General features: G+C 43.3%; 2 protein-coding genes across 3 annotated transcripts in view; one reads left to right on the plus strand and one right to left on the minus strand.

Annotated features, from left to right (window-relative positions):
- Positions 1–1,414: 1,414 nt before the first annotated feature.
- RASL11B (RAS like family 11 member B) lies at positions 1,415–5,373 on the plus strand. The gene is made up of 4 exons (XM_065837694.2): positions 1,415–1,584; positions 1,670–1,726; positions 2,799–2,875; positions 3,747–5,373. The coding sequence occupies exons 1-4, from the start codon at positions 1,455–1,457 to the stop codon at positions 4,212–4,214; spliced, it is 732 nt and encodes a 243-aa protein (XP_065693766.2). The 5' UTR covers positions 1,415–1,454; the 3' UTR covers positions 4,215–5,373.
- Positions 5,374–6,522: 1,149 nt separating this feature from the next.
- SCFD2 (sec1 family domain containing 2) overlaps positions 6,523–23,106 on the minus strand; it is a 197,533-nt gene continuing 180,949 nt past the window's right edge. Inside the window, exons 6-9 of one of the 2 annotated variants that reach the window (XM_065837087.2) lie at positions 21,280–21,425; positions 17,927–18,061; positions 12,236–12,355; positions 6,523–8,191 (exon numbers count right to left, since the gene is read on the minus strand). In XM_065837087.2, coding sequence (XP_065693159.2) covers positions 8,099–8,191; positions 12,236–12,355; positions 17,927–18,061; positions 21,280–21,425 — 494 coding nt within the window. In that variant the 3' untranslated portion in view covers positions 6,523–8,098. Of the gene's footprint in view, positions 8,192–12,235; positions 12,356–16,134; positions 17,573–17,926; positions 18,062–21,279; positions 21,426–23,106 lie in introns of those variants that run through there. The other variant, XM_071807498.1, reaches the window with a different exon arrangement.

Raw genomic sequence — 23,106 nt, forward strand, 5'->3', positions numbered from 1 at the left:
ATTAGCCTTGCAATATAGTCACGGTTTACAAAGCTAAACCACCATGACCTCTCATTGGTCTGGTGGCTGCCGAAGAGAGCTGCTCCTCTGCTATACCCAGCGGTGCTCAGTCCCAGGCATCACTCAGAGCATCACCTTTCTATCGGGGAAAGCAGCAGCTACTGCGGGAACAACACTTTGCTTAATTATATTCCAGATATGTTTTTTTTTCATATGCAAACATAGTTTTACAGCTTATAGAAAGCTCTGCACAAACACATGTTTGCTGCAATGGTGACCGTCTTTGGCTAATCGTCACCATGAGGCTCCTGGTCCTACCCCTGACTCTCTTTTAGCACTTTCCCTGCTGAGATTTTGAGCCAAACACTCTGAATCTACTCCGCCTGTTTGTGTAATTAGCAATCGGTGTTACCCAGTGGCCTTTACTATGAGGTCTGTCGTTCCTGAATACAGGAGACTGATTTTACCCTGCTCTGTTAACTCTGTCCTAGCAAGTTTAGTTTGACATGTGAGAAGGCTTTATTCCTCCATTTTGCTGCTCAGGCTCCTTGCTTATGCCGGCAAGTATTTCAAGTGCTTTACATAGATCACTCCCGGCTCTCAGGCTGGTGCAGTCCTCCGTTTCCCATGCACATCTCATTTATATTTCTCCTCCCTTGCCATTATCTTCTGTTGTTTCTTCAATCATTGTCATATCCATGCTTTATTCGATTTTTATTTTTATTTTTTTTTTAATTTCTGCGTGTTGTAGCAGAGCTGAGAGGGCACAGACCCTCTCCTAGCCTCATTCTTTGGTTTCAATTCTTTCCTCCACAGTTGCTGCAGTTCTGATCCCAGTCTGGTTTCTCGAAGTTGTCGGTCAAGAGAAGGGCAGGGGAAGGGCGGGGAAGGGGAAAGGAAGGATAAAGGCTTTTTGGCAGTGGACGGAGATGTGGGACCGGCACCTAGCCCTGCGTGGAAGCAGAAGTGGTGTATCCCCGGCAGGGTGAACACCGGACAGACGGCTGAGCCATTATACTGCTGCGTCCGTTTGCCTGAGCCCGGCGGGACTTTGGGAGGTGACCCCAGCGCCCAGATCTTCAGAAACACTCGGTCGGTCGCCGTTAAGCGCTGGAGGTGTTTGACAGTGAAGGAGTGTGGAGGTTACACGCACATGTGCCTATTTCTAGGCTTCTCCTCATGCCTAGAAACGCCTCATTTCCGACAGCCTTCACCTCCCTCCACCCGGGTGCCGCCGCCCTTCACTCGGCCGCTCGCCCCCGCCGCTCCCCAGCGCCCCGCGCCGCCGCTGGGCCTGCCCGACGGGGTGGGGCTTGGGGCGGGGCGTGGCGGCGGCCGAGCGAGCTGAGTGGTCTCCGGAAGTGGGGGCGGGGCTTGGGGCGGAGGCGGGGGCGAGAAAAGCGGCGGGGGAGCGGTCGCGGCGGCCGTGGGTGCGGGCGGGCGGCGGAGCGGCGATGCGCCTGACGCAGAGCATGTGCACCATCGCCGAGTGCGCGCCCGGCGGGGACGCCTGTCCCGCCGCCGCCGCCCGGCCCCGCCTCGTCAAGATCGCGGTGGTGGGAGGCAGCGGCGTGGGCAAGACAGGTGAGGGGGGCGGCCGTGGGGTCGGTGCGGGACCGTGCGGGGCGGCGGAGCGCGGCTAACGGTTGCTGTCTGTGCCTGCCCGCAGCGCTGGTGGTGCGGTTCCTCACCCGGCGGTTCATCGGCGACTACGAGAGGAACGCAGGTAGGCGAGCGGCGAGGCGGCTTTGTTCCCGCCGGGCGCAGAGATCAGGCGATCCACGGTCGGGTTTGGGGGTTGGGTACCGCTGGGGGAGAGCGGTGGGGAGGAGAGAGCGGGGCCCTTGGAGCCACTCGGGGCTGCCCGGCTGGAGAGCGGGGCGGGCGAGTCCCGGAGAGAAGTGTGGAAACCCCGAGTGAGCCAGTGCCCGCGGGCAAGAGACAGCGCTTGAACCCGGGGCTATAGGGGCATCCACCAGGTGCTTTTACCAACCGAAGCCACCAAAGTGTTCCAGGGCTGACACCTCGCTGAAAATTTGTTCCCTGTGCAGCTCTGGCAGCCTTCGGAAAGGTGCACACCCGTTCAGCCAATGTGCAGTTTCTGATCAGAGCTTTGCTGGTGCTGTGTTCTGCTGCAGCTCTGGTCTCTAGCGAAATTTACTTTATATGGTGAAAATGTCCCTCTTTGAAGAAGTCTCTTAGCTAAAACAAGAAAACATTCTGTAAACCTAATATTGCATTATTCTTTGCAAACTGAGTGCCAGCAGCTAAATGATCTAGGCAGTGCCACCTTAACGGGGAAAATGAAGAGGTGATGTGTGGTACTTGCTTGAGTGTAGTCCAGTGGGAACTCTAACTAATGTGAATGTAAAATATACATAATTTTGCTGAGGAAACGGCCTGAAAAAAACAGGCAAATTAAAACCCAACATCTTACAGGCCAGCTGACAGAGAGCTTTGCGGAAGTGTGGAAATACTAAATAAGTAAACTGCTTTTCTGTAATAAAAGCTGGTTATTTTCCACATTTTATCATCTGAGACAGTCTTCAAGAAGCAGTTAAGTTCCAAGTTGTACATTATTAAATGCCAAGCTTCAAAACTAGTCAATGCAAGATGAAATCACAGGCTTCTAATAATGCCATAGATTTATGGGTTGTTACACATAAAAAGTCTGTAACACTGGTTCCTTGCTTCATAAACAGTGATAGAACTTTTCATACACAACTAATGGGCAGCAGAAGCAACATTTGTGTGTAAAGTGGTGGCTGTACTTATGAACATGTTGGTGTTCTTGTCAGGTAATCTCTACAGCAGGCACATCCAGATAGATGGAGAGATGTTGGCTATTCAAGTGCAAGACACTCCAGGAGTCCAGGTGAGCTGGATGCAGCCATGCAATTTGCCAAAGCAGCTCTAAATCTGTGTGTGCTTGTGTCCCTCTGTGTGGGGCATCTTGTCACGGTCCTTCTAGAAAATATTTTGCTGTCCATTTCAGAGTTTGGTGTTCTGTGTGGGTGAGGTGGTGACTTGGTTCCAACCAGTCAAGCCGGGTAAATTGTGTGCCTATAGAGTGCTGGTAGTAAAAGTAAGCAAATTGCTGTTTTGATGAATCATTTGTACATTGCAGGCCCATTACTTCTGAGCGGCTGAATTACTGAAAAATCTTTTTCCTGTATATTAGGAACATTAGACACAAAACTGAAAACAATTTTGTGTAAATAAAGTACAAGTAGGAAAAATATGTCATGGCTGCTGCCCAACAGGCTTCATAAATGTGTATGATGGAAAGCAAAGTCTGCTATATTGTGGTTGTGCTCATTAGTGTGTCACAAGTTAAAGTTTTGAACATATACGCCTGAGTAATGCTGGATTGTTGCCTTTTTGAACTGGGCAACAATCCAGGTCTAAATGCTTCCAGCTCATATCTTTGCTTCCCCAGACTTACTGTCTAGCCAGTTAATTTCCCATTCTGTGGAACTACAAAGTCTTCCTCTGCATGCAGAACTACTCAGGTCAATTTTCCAGTTGAGTATACCAAACTCCAGTGTTAAATTCCAGCTTTTTGCAGCTGAATCAACATATGCATTTATTCACCACGCTCAGATTAAGTTTGTACTTAAAATGTGAAATGCAAATATCTATGTCTGAAACTATAAAATGCTGTTAGGCTTTACAGACTCTTAAAGACAGGTTCCTTTAATCTTTTATGACTTCAGCCATCTAATTTGAGACCATTCATTTTTCAGGTCCATGAACACAGCCTGGATTGTAATGAGCAGCTGAACAGATGCATTCGCTGGGCAGATGCCCTGGTGATTGTCTTCTCCATCACAGACTATAAGAGCTATGAACTACTCAGTCACCTTTACCATCACGTTCGACAGCTGCATCCAGGAAACACGGTCCCTGTTGTCATCGTCGCAAACAAAGCTGATCTCTTGCATATCAAAGAGGTGGAACCTCAGCATGGACTTCAGTTGGCCAACATGCTGGGCTGTACTTTCTATGAAGTATCAGTCAGTGAAAACTATAATGATGTCTTCAATGCCTTCCATCTCCTCTGTAAAGAAGTCAGTAAGCAGCAAACAACCAGCACACCTGAGAGGAGGAGAACGTCTCTTATTCCACGGCCAAAATCACCCAACATGCAGGATCTGAAGAGAAGGTTCAAGCAAGCTTTGTCTGCCAAAGTGAGGACTGTCACTTCTGTTTGACAGCAGAGCCATTGGTCTTCCCAACTTCAGTCCCCGCTTGAGATTGAAACCTGGAGCATTCAACATTGGTGCATCTAGAGTCTAAGGCACTGTGAAAGCAGGCTGGTTCGGGCAGCGTTTTGCATGGCTGTAGAAACAAGCAGTTGCTTAAAAAAGGAACAGTGGCAGATTGGAAAAGGGGAAAAAAAAAAAAAAAAAAAAAAAAAAAACAAAAACCAAAACCAAAACAAACAACCCAAACTCTTGAAATGGTTCTAGTATGTGACTTATAGAATGAGTATTCTAATTTGGAAAAGGAACTTTCCAGTGAATGAAACAAGTTTACTTTTTCTCCAGTCAGACAGATTTGGCTTTCTTTTGTGCAGAAACAATCTTTTAGCTGTAACTCAACTTGCACTTGAGCAGGAAAACACCCTGAACTGCAGTTCACTGTTCAGATGTAATCACTTGCGTATTGTTTTCACAAGGATGAAAGGCAGCATGATGTATCTGTTTAATTTAATTGCACACTAGAACAGTGTATTTCCCATGTATTTCAAAACAAATAAGCAAACATGAAATTGTTCTGTAAAAATAAGTGTAAAATAAGTGGACATGACTGAGTATCAAGACTGTAAAAAATGTTTTTATTTTTTTACTAGCTATGTTATTACTGACAACTTGAACAGACTTTGTATGCAAAACTATTGTCTTCAGGGTATGAACACACCTAATTACGAATAACTTGTGGGCTTTTTTTACTGTCTGAAAAAAATCCTGTCCAGACTAAATGATCCAATATGAAGGCTTTGAGGAATAAGCCTGGAGTTGGAGTGATAGTCCCTTATAGCTGCCACTGTAAGGTGCACCTCTGTGTGCAATAGGCACAGAAGCACAGCTGGCTCCTGGCAATGAAGCTGGTGGTTTGTTCAGAGCTGAGCCAGTCCCTCTTCATCCTTAAACACAGATGGCAGTTTTATATGTACATAATTTTATTTTTAATTACATTGAGCCAATGGATTTCACAGGCTAAAAGGCCTTATACACATGCACTTTAAAAAGCCAGTTGTGCTTTTGTTTAAACTGTAACTTATTTATTTTGTGTACAGTTACTCCTCATAGGGAGTGGACTTTTCTTTCTTATTGCCTGGTTCAACATTAAATTTCTGAATTGAGTGTTTTCTTGTGTGTTCTTTGTGGGTGAGAAAAGATGGGCAATAACCAGTGAACTGTTGAGGCAAAGTAATGGTTTTCTCAAGGTAGTTAACATCCACTGCAGAAACAGTCAAAAGGCCTTTCCTGCCTATACTATTGCTTTATTAGCATAAACCACAGGGGGGAACCTCTCACAACTGCTTTACAACTTCCTTTTTAAGAAATCCTTTTAGGAGAGGAACCAAATAAGGCAGATACCTTTCAAATTAAAACGAGATTCTTCCTTTCCCCTTGTCAAAAAAACTCCAGTGACAAAGAAATGGTGTGAGGTAGGTCAAAATCAGGAAGCTTAATATATTGAGCTATATCACAATGAAGAACTTAAATTACAAGTCTTCAACTATTTTATTCATATTTAAAGTAGCTTTACAGGGAGCCATTCTGAGAAGGCTGTTTGTGCTGTGACAAGGGATGACTGGCACAGGCTCACCTGGTCTGCACGCAGCTCATATCTTGTGCAGGGAAAGCCTGCCAAGGCCCTGCTGATCATCATCTTTTTGACCATGAGCTACTAGCCAAGTGACTTAGGACTGGACTTGCAAACAAAACTGAGCTTGCCCTTCCAGTCTCAGCTTATTACCAAACACTGCTTAGCTTATTAACACAGTAGTACGCCCATCTGCCTATGGTGGGTTTGCGTTTTCTCCTCCTCCTACCTTTTGGGTTTAGTTTAGTGTCACATGCAGAGGGTTTTGACACTCCTTGCTGTGGTCCTGCACTTGTCCAAGCAACTTCTCTTATGCTGTTCCTGCTCACACGCAACTAGCAGGACACCCCTCATCCCCTTGGCCTTTTCCCCAAGCGCAGCTATTTCTTACAAATAAGGAGCTAACCATTACACTAGGGACACTGGAAGCACTGTACTCATCTTGGGCTAGAAGAGGAGCAGCTTTTATGACCATTTTTTACCTCTTTGGCTACTAATTATGAGATGGTGGTTGAGTCCCAGTATCCATGGCCACAGCTGTGTGAAAACCTCTCTAGGTTCCTCACAGAACAGAAGATACAGGTTCTCAGGGGGAATCAAATAATGCAAAATAAAGATGGGTCAGAGGAATACAGTCCTGGTATGTGTAGCCATGTGCATTAGGAGAGAAGGAGAAGAGGGATGAAGTTTGGCATTTTAAGAACATTGCTTTATTGATTACAGAATTAACAAAACATCCATATTCTAAGATTAAACAGTACAGAAAGACAGAAAAGAAACCAAGAGACTGGCTATTTGCTTTCCAGTTGCTCTGTTCCAACTGTTTCATGAGCTTTTAACATTGCAATCTCATAATATTTCTCATTTTTTATAGCACAAAGTTCCATTCTATAGTAATTCTTATAAATCTCGCTTCCACAGAAGCAGTATTGTCTATGCTTTATAATGGGTCCATTGTTTCCTTCTAGCCACCCAAAAGTCAATTTAAATCAAAATGCACCCTTTTCTGAAGACCACTATAAACATTTAAGAGAACTTATGCTAGCTAGTGAACAAAGGTTAAAAAGCTTCTGCCCATTCAATATCTTCCTTTGGCATAATAAAGAATGCTATGATAGAGTGAATGTCATTTATAATTTCATGTTCTTATCTCAGTGTAAGCTGTAGTCTTAGCATCCCTTGGATGAAGCAAGAGGATGCAGGTTTAGAGCTCCACCATTTCATGTTGCTATTCAGAACTCTTGGTGCTATATGCAACCACAGTCTCTGCTGGCTGCTGCTTTTTTATCACAGATTGTATCAATGTTTTATAAGGAAAAATTACATAAGTCAATTTGATAGCGGCTCTTTCATGGTCACAAATTAAAAATAAAAGCTGTTCACTATTCATGCTGTTCAGAAATCCAGCTCAAGAATGAATCTGTTGCTGCAGCCTCTTGAAAATAGGATCTTTCTTTTTTTTTTCCTCTCCTTTTTTTAAATGCATGTGAGGGGAGGATTCTTCCAGGGTTATCAAACCATCAGAGCCCATATGTCCTCATGCGTAAGCCAACAGAGAAGAGTGCCATCAGAAACAGTCTTTTCTCCTGGGACTGTGGGTGGAGAAAGTAGAGCAGGAATCGGGAAGCTGAGAGAGAAGCAGCCACAGAAACTCTCTGCCTCTCTGCCCCCACCAGTCCCACTGGGAGAGCATCTCCTGGCCGGGAGCTGCTCTGCTGGCTAAATCAGGGCTGCGCTCCGTCACCTCTGGATTGAGGGACCAAGTATGAGCAGAGGTGGTTAATGCTGTACAAGGCACATGTGTTTTGCAAGGTAACGTGACAGAGAGGGTAGATTTTGCTAGCCTCTCACTCCCTCAGCAGCATTTCCCACCAGAAGCAACCCCAGCGAAACCATCAGGAAAGTACTGCTTAGGGAGTGCAAATTCAGCATGGTCCTCAGTCACCCCTTTTCTAGGGAATTATTACAAGTGATCACTCTCGCTATGCAGAGCGGGGCTGGTGTGGTTCAGCATCCTATGGTATTACCATGAAGGAGGGGGGAGTTGTCACTGGACAAGTGGACCATTTTGGAGAGTTGCCCATGAGCTGCACATGTCCCCATGCAGCCAGATAACCCTGCTGCTTCACCCCATTTCAGCTGGAGCCCTGATTGCAGCAGGGGACACATAATTTTTTTGAAGGCTATTGCAAAGAGTGACAGACCAGGGATTTGATGTTTCCAGCTGATGCACTCACTGGTCTTCTCCACAGATCCTGCCCCATCAGATATTGGCATCAGGCTGGAGACGGTTCGCGGCAAACAACAACTCAATAGCACTACGCGGTGTCAGGAGTGCGGAGGAGAGCACAAGCACCTGAAAGAAGGGGGACAAGAAACAAGTCAAAATAAAGGGGACTGAGGGGGACGGAGCACTAACGAGCCATGGATATGAGCTGTTTGCTTCACCCAGCACCAGACAGACTACGTGTTTCTGGTGTTTACTGACAGGGCAATACAACTGGCCCAGTGAAACTGTTTGCTTGCTAATAACTGTAGTTAAGTCATTTTAAGGAGCATAATGACTGGTAGCATTGTACTCTTAATGAATGTGTGCTTTGACTCATTTCTACCCACATCTTACCCAGTGATTTGTTGTGACTGCCACTGTGTTTACTGCGTGGCAGCAGCTGATGAAGCAGGGGTTTCCTCCCCTATAGCACAGCTTTGACTGACGGCTGTTGCCTCTCAGTTGGAGATGAGGCGAGAGCCACTGAAGTGCTGCTGTAGGGAGCCACAGTCTCTGCTCAGAAACATCTCTTCAGACCAAGCACAGGCTGTTCTGCACATCAGGACCAAAGCTCAACCTGGGGCACTGCCGAGATGCTATTACTTTTGTTTGGTCAGGTTTTTAATCCAAGATGGGCGTGATATATGAAACTGTTGCTCACTACAGCCATGATACACACCCTGCTAGATGCAAGTATCTTGTTTTTCTTCAGTGAAAACCAGTATGTAGGTGCCTGGCATGAAGGCTGCTCTGAGGGCCAAAGCTACCAGCAAGGAGTGAGTGCACACGCTCTTGCTGCATGGAGCTAACTTGGGGTCGAAGCCATAGGACACTGCTCTTACCAAGCCCCAAGTTCAGCAGTGTCTCTTGGGTCAGGCCTGCAGGCAGGGATGTGAAGGCAGATTTATCTTACTAGTCCACTTGAACATGAATTTGCTTCTTCAGTGTAAATCAGAGGTGAGGAAGCACACGCATCAACAGCAGAGTATGTCTGTGTGTGTTTCCTGCGGTACCCCTTCATTGCACGGCTTAAATGTGTGGTACTGTTGCATTTCAATTTTTTTGTTGTTCTTTCTTTCATCTTTTCACTTCAAATAATGAAAGGAATCTGGAGTTAAGTTACTACAGATCCCTTCTGTACTGATGATAGTCTCCCCCTCACTTCTCCCTTCCCTTGTCCTCCCACACAATCTGTGGCAAACTGACACTGATTATCCCTTCTCCTTCCTACGGCTGAAAAACTGTAATTTGCAGATGCCAAAGCCTGGCACTGTCTTACTGACATTACGTGAGAATCAAACTATAGCACAGTATGTGCCCATTGTGTTATCACGCAATTTAATTCTGAAAAACATGAGCGGACACATTATTGAAGTTTTCTGGGTATACAAGCCAAACATCAACAATAGCCACTGCCAGATAAAAACAATTTCTACTTGGAGCCCCACCACTCAGCGAACCCTGAGGGGATTTGTGCAACTAATAGCAAGCCCAGAGAGAAAAATGAGAGCTCCAAATTTAATGTCTGAGAAAGGATGCAGTCAAATACAGTGGGACTTCCCTCCTTTCCCCCCAATATCTCTGAAGGCTCAGTGAGGGGGGTAAATGTGAATATTTGTTCTTTCATTTTTACAGAGAAGGGGGGAATTGCCCAGAGAAATAATGTCCACCTCTTCTCCAGGTAGGTCTCTTCAGGACAGTGTATCTCCTTTGAAGACCTCCTTATTCAGTGCAGTGTGCCTGTCTCTCCACCTGAAGAGCCGCCCCTCCTGCTGGCAGCCAGGAGCCCGGAGCTCCCATCCTGACCCACCGCACTGCGAGGGGCAGTTCCTCCGCAGCGGAGGGCAGGGAAGGATGCAGCGAACGTCTGATGGTGCAACTGGAGGGGCTTATCTGTCTGCATGTCTCAGCAACAGCTACATAGATGGTTGCACATGGTGGGAGGAGGGAGAGTGAAACATTGACTCGTGCTCTTTCCTCCTTTTCAGTCCCCTGATTAAAGTAGAAAAAAAAAGGTAATTTCTTCCCTGTATAGTAGGATACTTCTCAATAGGTTGGGGGGCTATACACCACCATCCAAAAACAAACGATGTGTAGGAAATGCTGTATTCCTTTGTGCTTCTCCATGAGAAATAAATTTGTCATTCACATTCAGATGCAGATCAGTTCTGTGGATGGAAACATGTGTCTCCTACTCCACACTTAAATGTCATTTGCCTCAATTCCAAACAACTGCTGAAGTAATCAGTGTGTCCTGTCAGTTCTTTGGTTACTTTCGTCAATTCTTTGTTTTTGCACCCACACTCCATTTCTCCAAGAGCCAATAATTAGTATAAATGTCAGCGCTTTGTTTGACTGGAGGGGACTTGGGAGGCCAGTGTTCCCCTGATGCCTGACCCTGATTGAACACCACAAAAAAGCTCTGTTAAATGCTGGCTCAAGTTAGACAAATGCCTGGCTTTTTGAAAAGAGAATAATCCCGAACAGGTGGCGCATATTCACAGCTATAGTGCATAAATCCAGGTAAATCCAAGAAACTCATAAATTTTTTCATATGAGAGACTTGTACAACTGCTTCTTTTCTTCTTTCTCTTCCCACTCCTGCCTCTCCCCCAAAGTCCTTTCACCTCTAACACAGCACATTTGGACAAAGGGCAAGTTGCAGTAAAAGCTTAAAATTCTTTAGGAATCTGCCTCAGAGGGTGACCTGCTGGCAGGGTTAAGCCAAAGCAAAGCAACACCAGATCCCATGTCACCACCGTCAAGCCTCAAGTCCCGTTAGAAAGCCAGTGGAAAGTCTCCCTGTATAGTTCTCAGCCAACTCACGTGTTAACCCTCTGCTTATCTTTCAGGCTGTATTAATACATTTCGGGTGTGGATTAACTTGTCCATCAGTGTGTCACAACTCAATCCCCCTCCAAGAGGATAAAGAATTTCATTTGCTATTTCGAGATTAACAATAGGCTAATGGGGAAGAAATGTGTTATCAGATTAAAAAAAAAAAAACAACAACATTGCTAAAAATGGCACTTGGTTTTACAAAATACTGTTTGAGACCGCCTTGCAAAACAACTAAACTGTGGAAAACACATCTCAAACTGAGGGGCTGCTGTGCCTTTGGCTGGCTCCATTTTGCTAATGATTTCTCACTATCAAAACTGTGTTCCATAGGAATTGAAAAGAAGATGTTTACAAGCCACCCCGGAAACTAGACTTATGTTTGTGATGCAGCTGGTTACACAGAACTTCCCTGCAGTTTTTAGATTACCCTGCGTATCTGCACTACTTAGCAGATAACCAATTGCTCTTGTACATCCTTCTCCAAAGTTAACAATGATTTTTAATGTCTCAGATACTGCCGGAGCCCATCCATCATCCTCCTCTTCCTCCCCACTCCATTCAGATGACAGTTGCTGTAGTCAGGGTTCTGCTGCCAGAGAGTGGAAGAGGCAAAGACCAGGCACATGGACACTACTGAAGCCTTACCGCAGGAGCCATCCTCCTTTCAGGGATCCAAGGGCACATCCAAGGGCTGCAGAGACTTAGGGTTTTCTCCACACTGTCTGCTTTAGGCTACTTAAGGTATGTAGCAGTCAGGTGTCTACCAGAGATCCCTGGCCTAGCCCAGAAAGAGTACAGCTATATCCAGGCTAATCTATCCTGTTCCTCTGCAATGCTAATTGACTTGTCTGCAGGATCACCACTGATATGTCACTAGATAGCAGCCAGGCCCTTGGCAGGCTTCTTCTGAGCATTGCTGCACTATGGTCTGTAGATTTAATGCCAAGGAGCCTGTAGACTTTTGGACAGCAAATGTTTCTGTTTATAAAGAATACCAAGAAATTAATCTTTTGAGACATGATGAAAGCTCCTTCAGAATAATGCCTGTCTGTCTTGAACCCTCCAACCTGAGTTTGAACTTTTATTGCTGACTCAAACGTAAAAAACAGACCCTTGGTTCCTGAGCACTTGTTGTCTATAGATGCTTCACAGCAAAATCCCAACACCATTCCTATCCATGTGGTTGTGGCTTCAGGCAGGTTTAGTACCAGTGCTATGGGGAACACTATCTGATGAATTTTCTTAGTCTTTTTTTTCAGATAGGAATGGTATCTTTAGATCTGTTTTTACCTGGGTAACAGTTTTGCATGTTGCTACCAGATCCTTCACCATTTTGACCTCAGAGATTGTCACTCCACCAACCATAAAGATGATCAGAAGAGGATGATCACCAGGGTGAGGGCGATTCACCTGTAAAATGAAGGAAAGCATTATTTGTAGTTGGTCAGTCCAACTCCAAACCTATGGACAAGCAGTGACTGGCTCCCTGAGCTGCTGGAGGAAGACTCATGAGGAAGTTCAGAAAGAAATATTCATAGAATGCTGGTTTCTGTAGCAGCTCAGAAGGAGACCAATGAGGATGACGCCTAGTTAAAACTAATGAACAGTTTCCAGGGAAATGAAGTCTTCTTGGTTTCCACTGAAACCCAAGGGAGTTTCTCACAGGGTCTGAGGGCTTCTCCCTCAATTCTTTCTTCATTTCTTTCCCGCCTTTCTCAGAATGGGAGGAGGGTACTTTGGTGGATGTGCAGTTTGGATGCACGAATGCATGGAGCTTTAAGGAATGAGGGGTAAATCACTACCCAGTAGAAGCATGGAGTCCAGCCTAAACATGCTAGAATCCCTGTCTGAGGTCAGCAGTGGAAAGAATCGTAATGTGTTTTCACCAGTTCAGTAAATAATGCTTTACAATTCCAATGAAAACAAATCAAGTTCATTATAGTATAAAATCAGTTTCTAGCTTGTTTCACTTCAGAGTTTTCAATACTTCTGTCACTGGATTATAACTAATATAGAGAAACTTTAGGTTAAACAAAATACTTGGTTTATTTTTCCCCAATTATCATTAAAATGGCACAAACATTCTACTTCAGTTAAGACTTTATAAAGCCGCACTGTAATTTTAAATGCGAAGGTGATGCTTTACATCACTTTCCTCTTAACCACTTCTAGAAGTTTGATTGCTTTGTTGTTTCCTAGCAAACTCTTTCTTTCTTGACAGAACATACTCCCCTGACAACGCCTCGCTCCAGTCCTTGGCAGTGATGTCAATGGAGCCCATGCAATTGCTCTTGTCACACCACCCTTGAGTATGAAACACTCCAAATGTTTGTTTCCAAAAAGTGACAGTGAGAACAGTTTAATTTACTCCTTTTCAGACTCTACGCCCCCTCTCCTTCCACAAGCGTAGGTTTTTGACAGCATTCACTCGACAAAATGCAAGCGGTCATCAACCCGCATTTGGGCGTAGCGCGGCTCCTTTGCTTCCATCACCATGGCAGCTGCCTTGGATCCCTGTGGCTCCTCAAGGTTCAGCTCTTCTTGCCTTCCTATTGTGGCTGTCCCGGGTTTAGGTTTTGGGCAGTTTTTCTTCCTGCCGCTCCGTCAGGCTTTCTGACTGGCAACCTTCAGAAGAGACTTTTTTGTTTGGAGCACACACGAGGGGCCAGTGTGCTCTGTCTCCAGGCCAGCTGCCCTTTGATTGTACAGGGCTGCTCCCCGGGAGTCTGAAACCAGTACAAAACCCCCTTAGATAGACGTATTCGTGAGCTTAGTATTAGTGTACTGGGTGTTTACTCTCTTAATTGCCCCTACTTTGCCAGCCGTGGAACTGACGGCACAGATAGCATATTTATATGCTACAGTTCAGGAAGGTGTCCTGCAGTTCTGTTGTGATATTGAGCAATTTTCCATCTACACCAACAGACTGATTAAATTGATACACTAGAGCTTACAAAGACATTCTTTATGCATTTTCTGACATCAGACTATTCACTTCTTACCATCTGCCTGTAACATAGTGTCAGCCCCAGATGAAAAAATGTCCATTCCTGTTACAAACACCATGAGTAGTTTAAGTAAGATCTAAATATTTACTTACAATGCAAGTCAGATAGAGCTTTTACTTGCTAAAACATTAGAGTATTTCATGCCATAATTGCTGCAAGGAGTGACACAAGGTTAAAGAAATAGCTGCTTGTGAAGATGGCAAAGATAAAAGTTTACAAAACACTCTGCTACGGTACTTCGAGGTAATACAGGAATTATTGTTTTGTTCCTTTTCATGGATCTTTGTTCTTCTTAACCCTGCCACCAGAGCAAATAGCTCCACTCCATCTCATGAAGTCTTCAAAGGACCCAAGACATATGCAAAGAGCTCAAACTTCAAAAGCTTGCTATTGAATAAAGTCTCTCTTTCCTAATGACAACAAACTCATCATAAAGGACACCCAGTATAAGAGCATTAATTGGAAAACACAACCTTTCATGGCAATACTAAAGAGAAAATGTCTTGACAAATCATTTCCTTCAGTCAAAATAAACCTAGATCCAAACACATGGTGCCTATATAAAACTTATTATTTTTCAGAAGACTAAAGTTCAAACCACAAATTCCAGAAACGCATATTAAAAATACTATTAGGCATGCAAACCCTAAATTAAATTAAAATTGCAATGAAAAAGTTCTTGGAATCTGTAATTTCGTTATGCTATGCACAAGTGTTTTGAAGGAGGACAATACTTTGGGTATGAAATATTTGGCTGTGTTAAGAATGCAAGTTTCTGCCAAGATTTTTTTGTTTGATAATACAACCACCCAAGGCTCTCTCTTTTGAAGGAACTGGCTGCATGCGGCTAAACACAGCTTATTTCTGTGATACAGAAGAAGAACTGAAATGGACTGCAACAAAAGCAATGTGTATCTTCTGAGATCTTTCTAAAGTTCTGTTGTTTTGGGACATTTCTGAGGTCTCTGAATCACATTTACTGTGAAATCTTCATTTTGCAAAAGAATTCACATTCAGTTCAAAATGCCACGCATTAAAAAAATTGGGAAGGTTACCCTGGGCAAATAGAATAACTAGCCAAGAAAAAAGCAAACCGATTACACCAAGTGAAGGAGCCTGAAGGAAGAAGGAGGAATGTTTCCCTGAGTTAGCAGAGCATCCCAGGTGGACACCGGCCCTGAGGCCACCACTACTGCATTTCCTCATGATGCTAATGGTCAGAGGGCTCTTTCCGTATGGAGGAGAGTGAGAAGGGGAGAGGAGAAAGTGAGGTGACAGTGGTGAATGAAACTCTAAAATGGAAACAGGAAGGAGCTGGAGGACAGGTTTTTTCCCATGGCAGATCACAAAACACAGCCTTTTCCTCTGAGGAAAGTCAGAAGAAACAACTTCTACTGTCCCGTGACTGGTATTTCTGCCAACCAGGACACCAGCAACCAATGCATCTGGTATTTGTGACCAATCAGAAACCAATTCATTTAGCCGAATAACTGGAAAAAGGAAAACACATCGATCACCAGAAACTAGTATCAATGTATGACTCGTATCAATGGTATCAATGATAACCAAGCTCAGATCATCATAAACCATGTGTGTTTTATAGTAGTGGTCAAAAGAGGAATTCTTGTGGCAGCCAGCCCTTTTCCCTTCACCCTCCCTAAGGTTCAAAACAAACACCAGAGAAACAACTTCTGCATGAGAGGTGAGTCCATCACTTACCAAAACATGTTTATGTTCATTTATATTCAGGCATTGAGGAAGAAATAAAAATATAAGGAAGCTCATGAAATAATTACAGTGCTGGTGGTGCAGTAAGTGGAGAAGATCCTCTTGTGTGAGAAACACAGGCTGGTCAGAAACTTGTTGATGTAACAACTGAGCACTTGCCAACAAGCCAAGATACAAACTAAATGAGCAAGCGTGGCCACATATTTGTGAAGTACATGATGATGCCTATTAAATATTCATCCTACACAAGATTCATTTACTCATCTGTTATATATTCCTTACAGTAGGATATTTTTCCTACTAGCAGAGATGCAAGTGCTTACAGGTACATATTGCCCATAATATACTTACGTGATACACACACACTCAAATTATTGGTAAGGATAGAAGTAGCAACTAGCCAAAGCTGTCAATGTCTCAATGTCTCCATCTTTTTAGACTTCCTGGAATCCATTTCTTGTTTGCTTTTTTTTTTTTTTCTGGTAAACAAAGGCAAGCTATGTTGCTGCTTAAAAAATGAAGGAAACAACCAAACACAATGAAATAAATACAATTGTGAGAGTTATTGGTAAATAAAACCAATAATTGAAAACATCACTTGTGTGCACCAGCTTGTTTACTTTGATGGTGGAATATTTGTTTCTTCTGCTACTGTTTTTGGAGTGTTGGCATTAATTTTTTCAGTAATGATATATGAATGGAAAGAACACCACGTCACTCTTTCTACAAATACCCTCTTTTGTCTCAGGGTCTTACCATAAGCTGTGAAAAGCTGAGAATTTCCATTTAGTAACCTAACTAAATACCTCTTGGAAATCCATTTCAATAGTGGACAGAGGTTCCTGAAAACAAGCACCAGATTTTAGGCATATTTGATTTTGTCATTAAGACTAACTTGCTCTGAAATAACATAAGAATAACTTTGTTTCTCTGATAGTGGGTTCTAGAATAGTACCAACACAACAGTCAAAACTATTTTTGTCTCCTATCTTTAAATGCATGGCAAGCCTAGCAAATATTTGCACAAAATAGAAAAAACCTTTTTCTTTTTGATTACTGTAGAATCACAGAATAATTCAGGTTGGAACAAACCTTCACAGCCCATCTAGTCCACCTCCCTGCCCAAAGCAAGGCCAACTTCAAAACTATATCAGGTTGCTCACGGCTTTGTTCAGCCAGCCTTTGAATATCTCAGAGACTGGGAATCCACAGCCTCTCTGGACTTAAGCACTCTTATGGTGAATGTTTTTTTCTTTATATCCAACTGGCACTTCCCATGCTGCAACCTGTGTCCACTGCTTCTCATACAGTTTGATGATACCTCTTCTGTGCCGAGGAGTGGTGGTGGTAAAACTGGAAGAACACCACCAGGCACAATACAGAAAAAAATACTGCACTCATAACCATAGTGTTGATGTGGTCTGACGTAAATTTGGGGTTGGCTTCAATGGAGAATATGCAGAAAGACAGAGCTAAATGTGCAGCATGCTAGCTACTCCACACTTCATCTCAGTAGACACTTAGTGAACACTCAGCATAGGCTAATTTATAAAGCAGAGTAAGCTCTTGCAGAACAACTGTCTGAAAACATGCTAAGAGCATCTACAAGGGAATTTCTCACTAACAGGCTTCCTTCCTCCCTACTGCAAGTTGAACCATATCAAGTTATAGAAAAGGCACCTAATATGGAGCTCCTCTGATGACCTTCCTCCCCTGTGAGACCTGACTGTTCATACTTACTTCTCTCCTATCTCAAGGCTGCTCATTGTCCTTACATTCCTTTGATGAGTTAAGAGCCTTGTGGAATGCCTTTTGGAAATCCAGGCAGATCACATGAAGCGGCACCTGCTTATCAGTTTTCTTGATGGGTGTCTCTGAAGAGCTCTGAAAGCTAAATGAGGTAGGACTGAGGTAGGACTTCCCTTTAGCAAAGCTACATTGTCTGCCCCTAGACATATCATCCTTATTCAGGTGTCCAGCATCATCCTTATGTAGGTATCCAGTCTGCTCCATTCGTCTTGTTTTGTTCAGCAGGTGCTACCCATCCGTACTGTACCTGCAATGTGGTGCCTCAAGCTATTCCCAGACCCCTCTGCAAGGATTTAACTCTCCTAACCGTCCCTTAAATTCTGCTGGACAATATCAACTCAAATACATAAAATCTGCCACTGCCACACAATGCTATGGACAATCAGGAATAAGGCTCAGGAAAATCTTACAGATGGGCTTGGAAAGCCTGGCTTACCTTCATGAACATGCTGAATCCAGTTTTAAGGAGATCGGTGAGACCTGATGACATATGCTCAATATCAAGAGGATCAGGTCGTTCAGGATTACAGATCTCTTCCACTATCTGTTTCAGCAGCGGTTTGTAAGAAGCCTGCACAAAAATAACACAGCACTGTCAATAAAGCTGTTTAGACTCAGTGTCAGTGCTCTTCTAAATCTTTTACTTCTATTAAAGGTAACAAAAATAATTATCTTAGAAAGGACACCATTCAGAGAGCAAACAGACTATTGAAGCAGCAGTGGTCTTTGTGACCTTGCCCACAAATAGTGTGCATCAGCACAGCATCAACCTCCAAAGACAGGAATATCCTACATATTTACTCTGCCTGTGTTTACTACATGGGTAAAGGGAGACAAGGAAAAAATGTGTCTTCTAGTTTCTCTGGAATCTTTTTGGAGGTAGCATAGAAAGGGATAGCAATAGGGATGACACTCTGTTGCTCATCGTGCACCCAGAAGACCTTTGTAATGATTTTAGAAACACTTAAACAGGGATTTTTAGGAGAGGATAACAGGAGGGCTGGGGAGAGGTCAACCTGCCTGTTTGTCCCTCATGAGAAAGCAGAGTTAAGGAGTCCCTGCTAGACCTTCAGCTTCCACAGCCAGGGCACTCTACTTCCACCTGTGGAAAACCTTGAGAAAAACAGGCCAAACAACCCCACTGATATCATGCATGTCAGAGTTTCAGAGAAGTTAGGGACCAGGAAAAGCAGAACATGTGAACGTACAAATGGTCAGCATCCTGGGAGATCCACTTCCAAAGGATCCACCCTGCATCTTCTCCAGGGTCCACAAACCTGTGCTGAATACGAATTAGTAGCCCAGAAATTTCCACATTCCTTTACCAAGATTTAAACCACACTGTCATCCTGAAAAAGTTTCTAGGATAAAAATTTTAGGGATTTGTGGAGAGATGCTCTTTAATGAAAATTCAACCTTACTTGGTTTACAGATGGATTTTTGCTTTGTTGCTTTCAGCTTTGCCTAAACTGCAACAAAATCACAATGGTTTCAGAAAGTGCAACTGCCTTAGACAATTAGCAGCTTTCAAATTAGCACATTTGTCTTCCTTTGGGACTAGCCCAGGTATACATCACCTCCTGGATTTCTTAAGACAATCAAGTGTAACATCATTCATTTTGTAAAGATGATATCTACAAAAGACATTCAAAATAAACATATAAATGGATGGAAAATAAAAAGCAAGCTGCTTGGCTGGAAAGTAAAATTTTCTGGAGTAATTAAAGAAATGTTTTTCGTTCAACACTTTACAGTGAGAAACAAAACTTCAGAGTTTTTGAATACAATCCTGTCAACGAAGATTTATACAACTCATCTAGTTCTTCTCACAACACATGCATAATTTTTAATTGAGCCAACAAAGCAAATTACAGCAAACATGAGCTACAGGATCGTTTAGGAGAACATGCCAAGATTTGTGTCAAATCTAGTCATGCAATAAACAACTGTTGGAAAATACACATGCAAGAATGAAGTCCTATGTATAAAAATCTGATTAACATCTTCATAGATGAGGAACAGAAAGATATTAGGAATGAAATATTTTTGGAGATCAAATCACGGTCGAACAGAGAGGCTTACTGCACAGAATTAAAGGAAAAATATCATCTGACTGAAGCAAAACTATGTACCCAAAAGACATTAAAAATGTGCTATGATTTTTTATGTCTGAATTTTCAAAATTCAGTGCCCTTCAAAGTGATTCACTTTGGCTACACAGATACTAAAAGGCAGGTACTACGATCACTTAACTTTTTTTAGCTATGATAGTTTCAAATATTTTCAAAATATTTTATGACTTGAAAATCATTTATTACATTTGTAGGGTGTCTTTTCTGTATTTTTTATACAACCCCCAACGGCTGCATTGATTTCTAACTCATATAATCAACCTTTCATCAACTTTAAATTTTGACTGGGCACAAATTGCATTTAAAACAGTTGCTAAAAACCTTGATGGCTATGGGACATACCTCAGACAAAATTACAAGGAGAAAGGAGAGAGAAAAAGTGAGAGAAAGAAAGCGAATCAGAAAAGGAGAGGCAAAGATGAAGGAGAGAGGAATGGGAGAAGGGAGGGAGGAATACACTTGAGATCAGGATGAAAGGAAAAGTAGTTACAGTAGCGGTTGCTACGTGAACTGGTTTGATAACCTGATGGAAACATTTGTAAAGACCTGCATGTGTGATGGAAAAAACTGCACCCCCTGCTTATTTCTGCTGCCCCAAACCTCCTGAACTGCCCTCAGCAGAAGATTGGTCCTACTCAAGCTATTAAATCCAACTCATGGCCGGAACAGGGAGCTGCAAAGTGTTAATATATCCCTTGCTGTGTTCCAGCACTTAGCCCTAAGCAAACACCCTGGGTTACATCCAAAGAACATACTGATGCTAATTACACTTCCAGGAAACTTTTAGAGGGTATTTTCTTCCATCCAACTGCCCCCCCACTGAACTGTATTAAATGTTCAACAATTTTCCCCATTTCAGACACCAGACAGGTCCTCAGTGCCAGGAGACTTCAGTAACAGGTTTTCTCCACCTTAGCTTTCCAGCGACATTTTGCAAAACTCCCGATTCCTGTTATTACAAAGCATTGCTTAATCTGAACTACATCCCTTTGCCGGTCCACAGCATACTTGTGAGTTTGGAAGGATTTTGTTCTGGCTCAAGGCTGTAATTAAGTTTTACAGTCTCTCTCTAAATCACCATATGTGCTTTAGATCATAAAATTCTATTTTTAACTGAAAAAAATAAAACACGTTGGGGGAGATGGAGAGACAGAAAAACACTACATACTAATCCTCATGATCTATAGTAGTATCGTAGTTGATGTGTTAATATTATAGAAAAAAAACAGGGTGCATTTTTCACCTATTTATGAATGGATCTGACTCTGACACTTATAGAGACAGGAGAGAAAATACACAGAAATACAGCTGCTCTATGGATGCAGGTATCCTGCTTTGCTATGCCATGAGATGTCTTAGCCCAGCACCGTCTTGTCCTAGCTCTGCCTTTCACTGGGCCTGTTGCAACAGCGCTGCAGAGAAAATGCCGAATTTCTTCCTCAGACAATTCTTTGTTGACATTGACAGAGATATCCCAGAGTTTGGATGAAAGACTTGAGGAAGTTCTTGATGATTAGGTCAATTATAAAATCTGTACTTTAATATTTTCCACATGGGCAGAACATATATAGGATTAGCACATCAGCAAAATCAGTGCTGTAATTTTGACAGCATGCTAGAGAAATTATGTACACGGGGAAAAGAAAGATCCACTTGCCTGGTGGGTGTTGCTGCCTGGATTATGTATGGAATTAAACTGTTTCATGTGCATTCGAGCTCTTGCAATATCTCTGAGGGACCGAAAGATATTGTCCACTGCATCTGCTGCTTTCTGAGATGTCAGGTTCAGCGACGAGCCACAGCCTAAAGAAATAAAGAAACGTGGAGCTGAGTGAGCGAAAATCTTTCAAGTGTTTTGATAATAAGCAGTAGGGAAAGGATAACTGGGAGGAAAATTAAATTAGTTTCATCATGTTTTATTCTAGAAAGTCAGGGGCTTGTTAGACAGCATGTCCTCAGCATGGCACAAGACTCTGTAGCTAAGCAAAAAGTCATAAATCCTAGACAGCAAGCAAAGTGAACAGCGCGGGACATTGGTAACATACATCATACAGCAATTTCATCAGCACAGGGTATGTTTTGCTCTCCATAGCAAACAGAAGATCCCATGCTAGCAGGCCCTGAAGAAAAGCCACACATAGAAAGGAGCCAGCTGGTTTGCTGGTCTCTTTGGGGCAGAACAGGCATGAGGCAGGGAACTGCTGCTCAAGCATCGTAACTGAGCCCTGGCTGGCAGCCTGCTGACTCCAAATGCATTTCCTACCTTTGCAACAAGAAAAACAGGAACAGACCAAGGTAAATACAGGACACATGATATCTATGCATTGGGAAGAGCTGTATAACCATAAAAAGTCCTTATCCCTCAGAGTGGAAAAGTTACTACTTTCAATGTATTTTCCCAAAGCTATCTGCTAAGATATACTGCTTATCTTCCACTGAGGTCAAATTCCATTTAGAGGACCACATAAAAGGCCCTCCAGGTGGCCAGGCAGTACCTTGGCACAGCAAAATTCTTATCCTGGGCTCCATCCCCCTCACCACAGGACCTGTGTTCCACAGATGAGTAGAGAAAATGCTTTCTCAGCTGACCCGCTGATGCAAATTATCCAAGTGAGAGATAACTGGGTCACTTGGCGTTTGTATTGCCCTGTCAGCACCTTTTGACGTGTCTGCCCGGCTCAATTCTCGCTTGACTCCTCATCCCTGCACAAAATAACCCTTCTTGCCACACGCACACACAAACACACAAACTCCTGCTTATCCCCAGTGCCTTCTCTGGGGGATGCTGCTGTAGTGGTTTGTGTCCAACCCCCAGTCCTGCGATCGGTCCTGCACCAGCAAATCTCTGTGTCTGTGCAGAATCCTGCTGAGAGGTCGGGCTGTCCCTGCAGGTCCCAGCGCCCGCCGCAGCAGTGCCTGGATTTCTAGTGGCGATTTTTTCTGAACAAACTTTCAGCTACAACTGACAGGAAATGGAGTTCTTAAGCACTAAAGGAACAACGAAAAAGGCAGTACAAATTTTCAAAATTTACGGAGAAGTTCTAAGAGTTAGAGATCACTCTTTCGCATCTTTGAATTCTGTACAGCAGAATATGTATATAATGTATACACATCCACACACACTTATAGAGGTCTGAAACTATTCCTACAAGATGGTAATTAGACACTGAGCTTCCATGTGTCTGAGTATCGTTTGTTGAAAGGCTCCAAGTCAGATCCCCAGCTGGTGCAGCAGAACAGAAAAAGTGAATGTACTTCTGCAGGGCTACATCGGACCAGGTTGCTGAGGATTTATGCCATTATATTCCACAAAGCAATTAAGTGAACACAGACTGGACCTTGGTGACTCGAGGTCATGTTGTAATTCTAAGGAGACACTCATATATTTTTGGACAGGGCTCTTAAAGTTCGTTTTTGTTTCGTGTGTGTTTTTTTTGTTTTTTTAATGAGTGCAAAATAACTTACAGAAATATGTATTTTTTGG

This window comes from Patagioenas fasciata, chromosome 4, assembly GCF_037038585.1.
Source record: "Patagioenas fasciata isolate bPatFas1 chromosome 4, bPatFas1.hap1, whole genome shotgun sequence".
In the NCBI taxonomy this organism is placed as follows: domain Eukaryota; kingdom Metazoa; phylum Chordata; class Aves; order Columbiformes; family Columbidae; genus Patagioenas; species Patagioenas fasciata.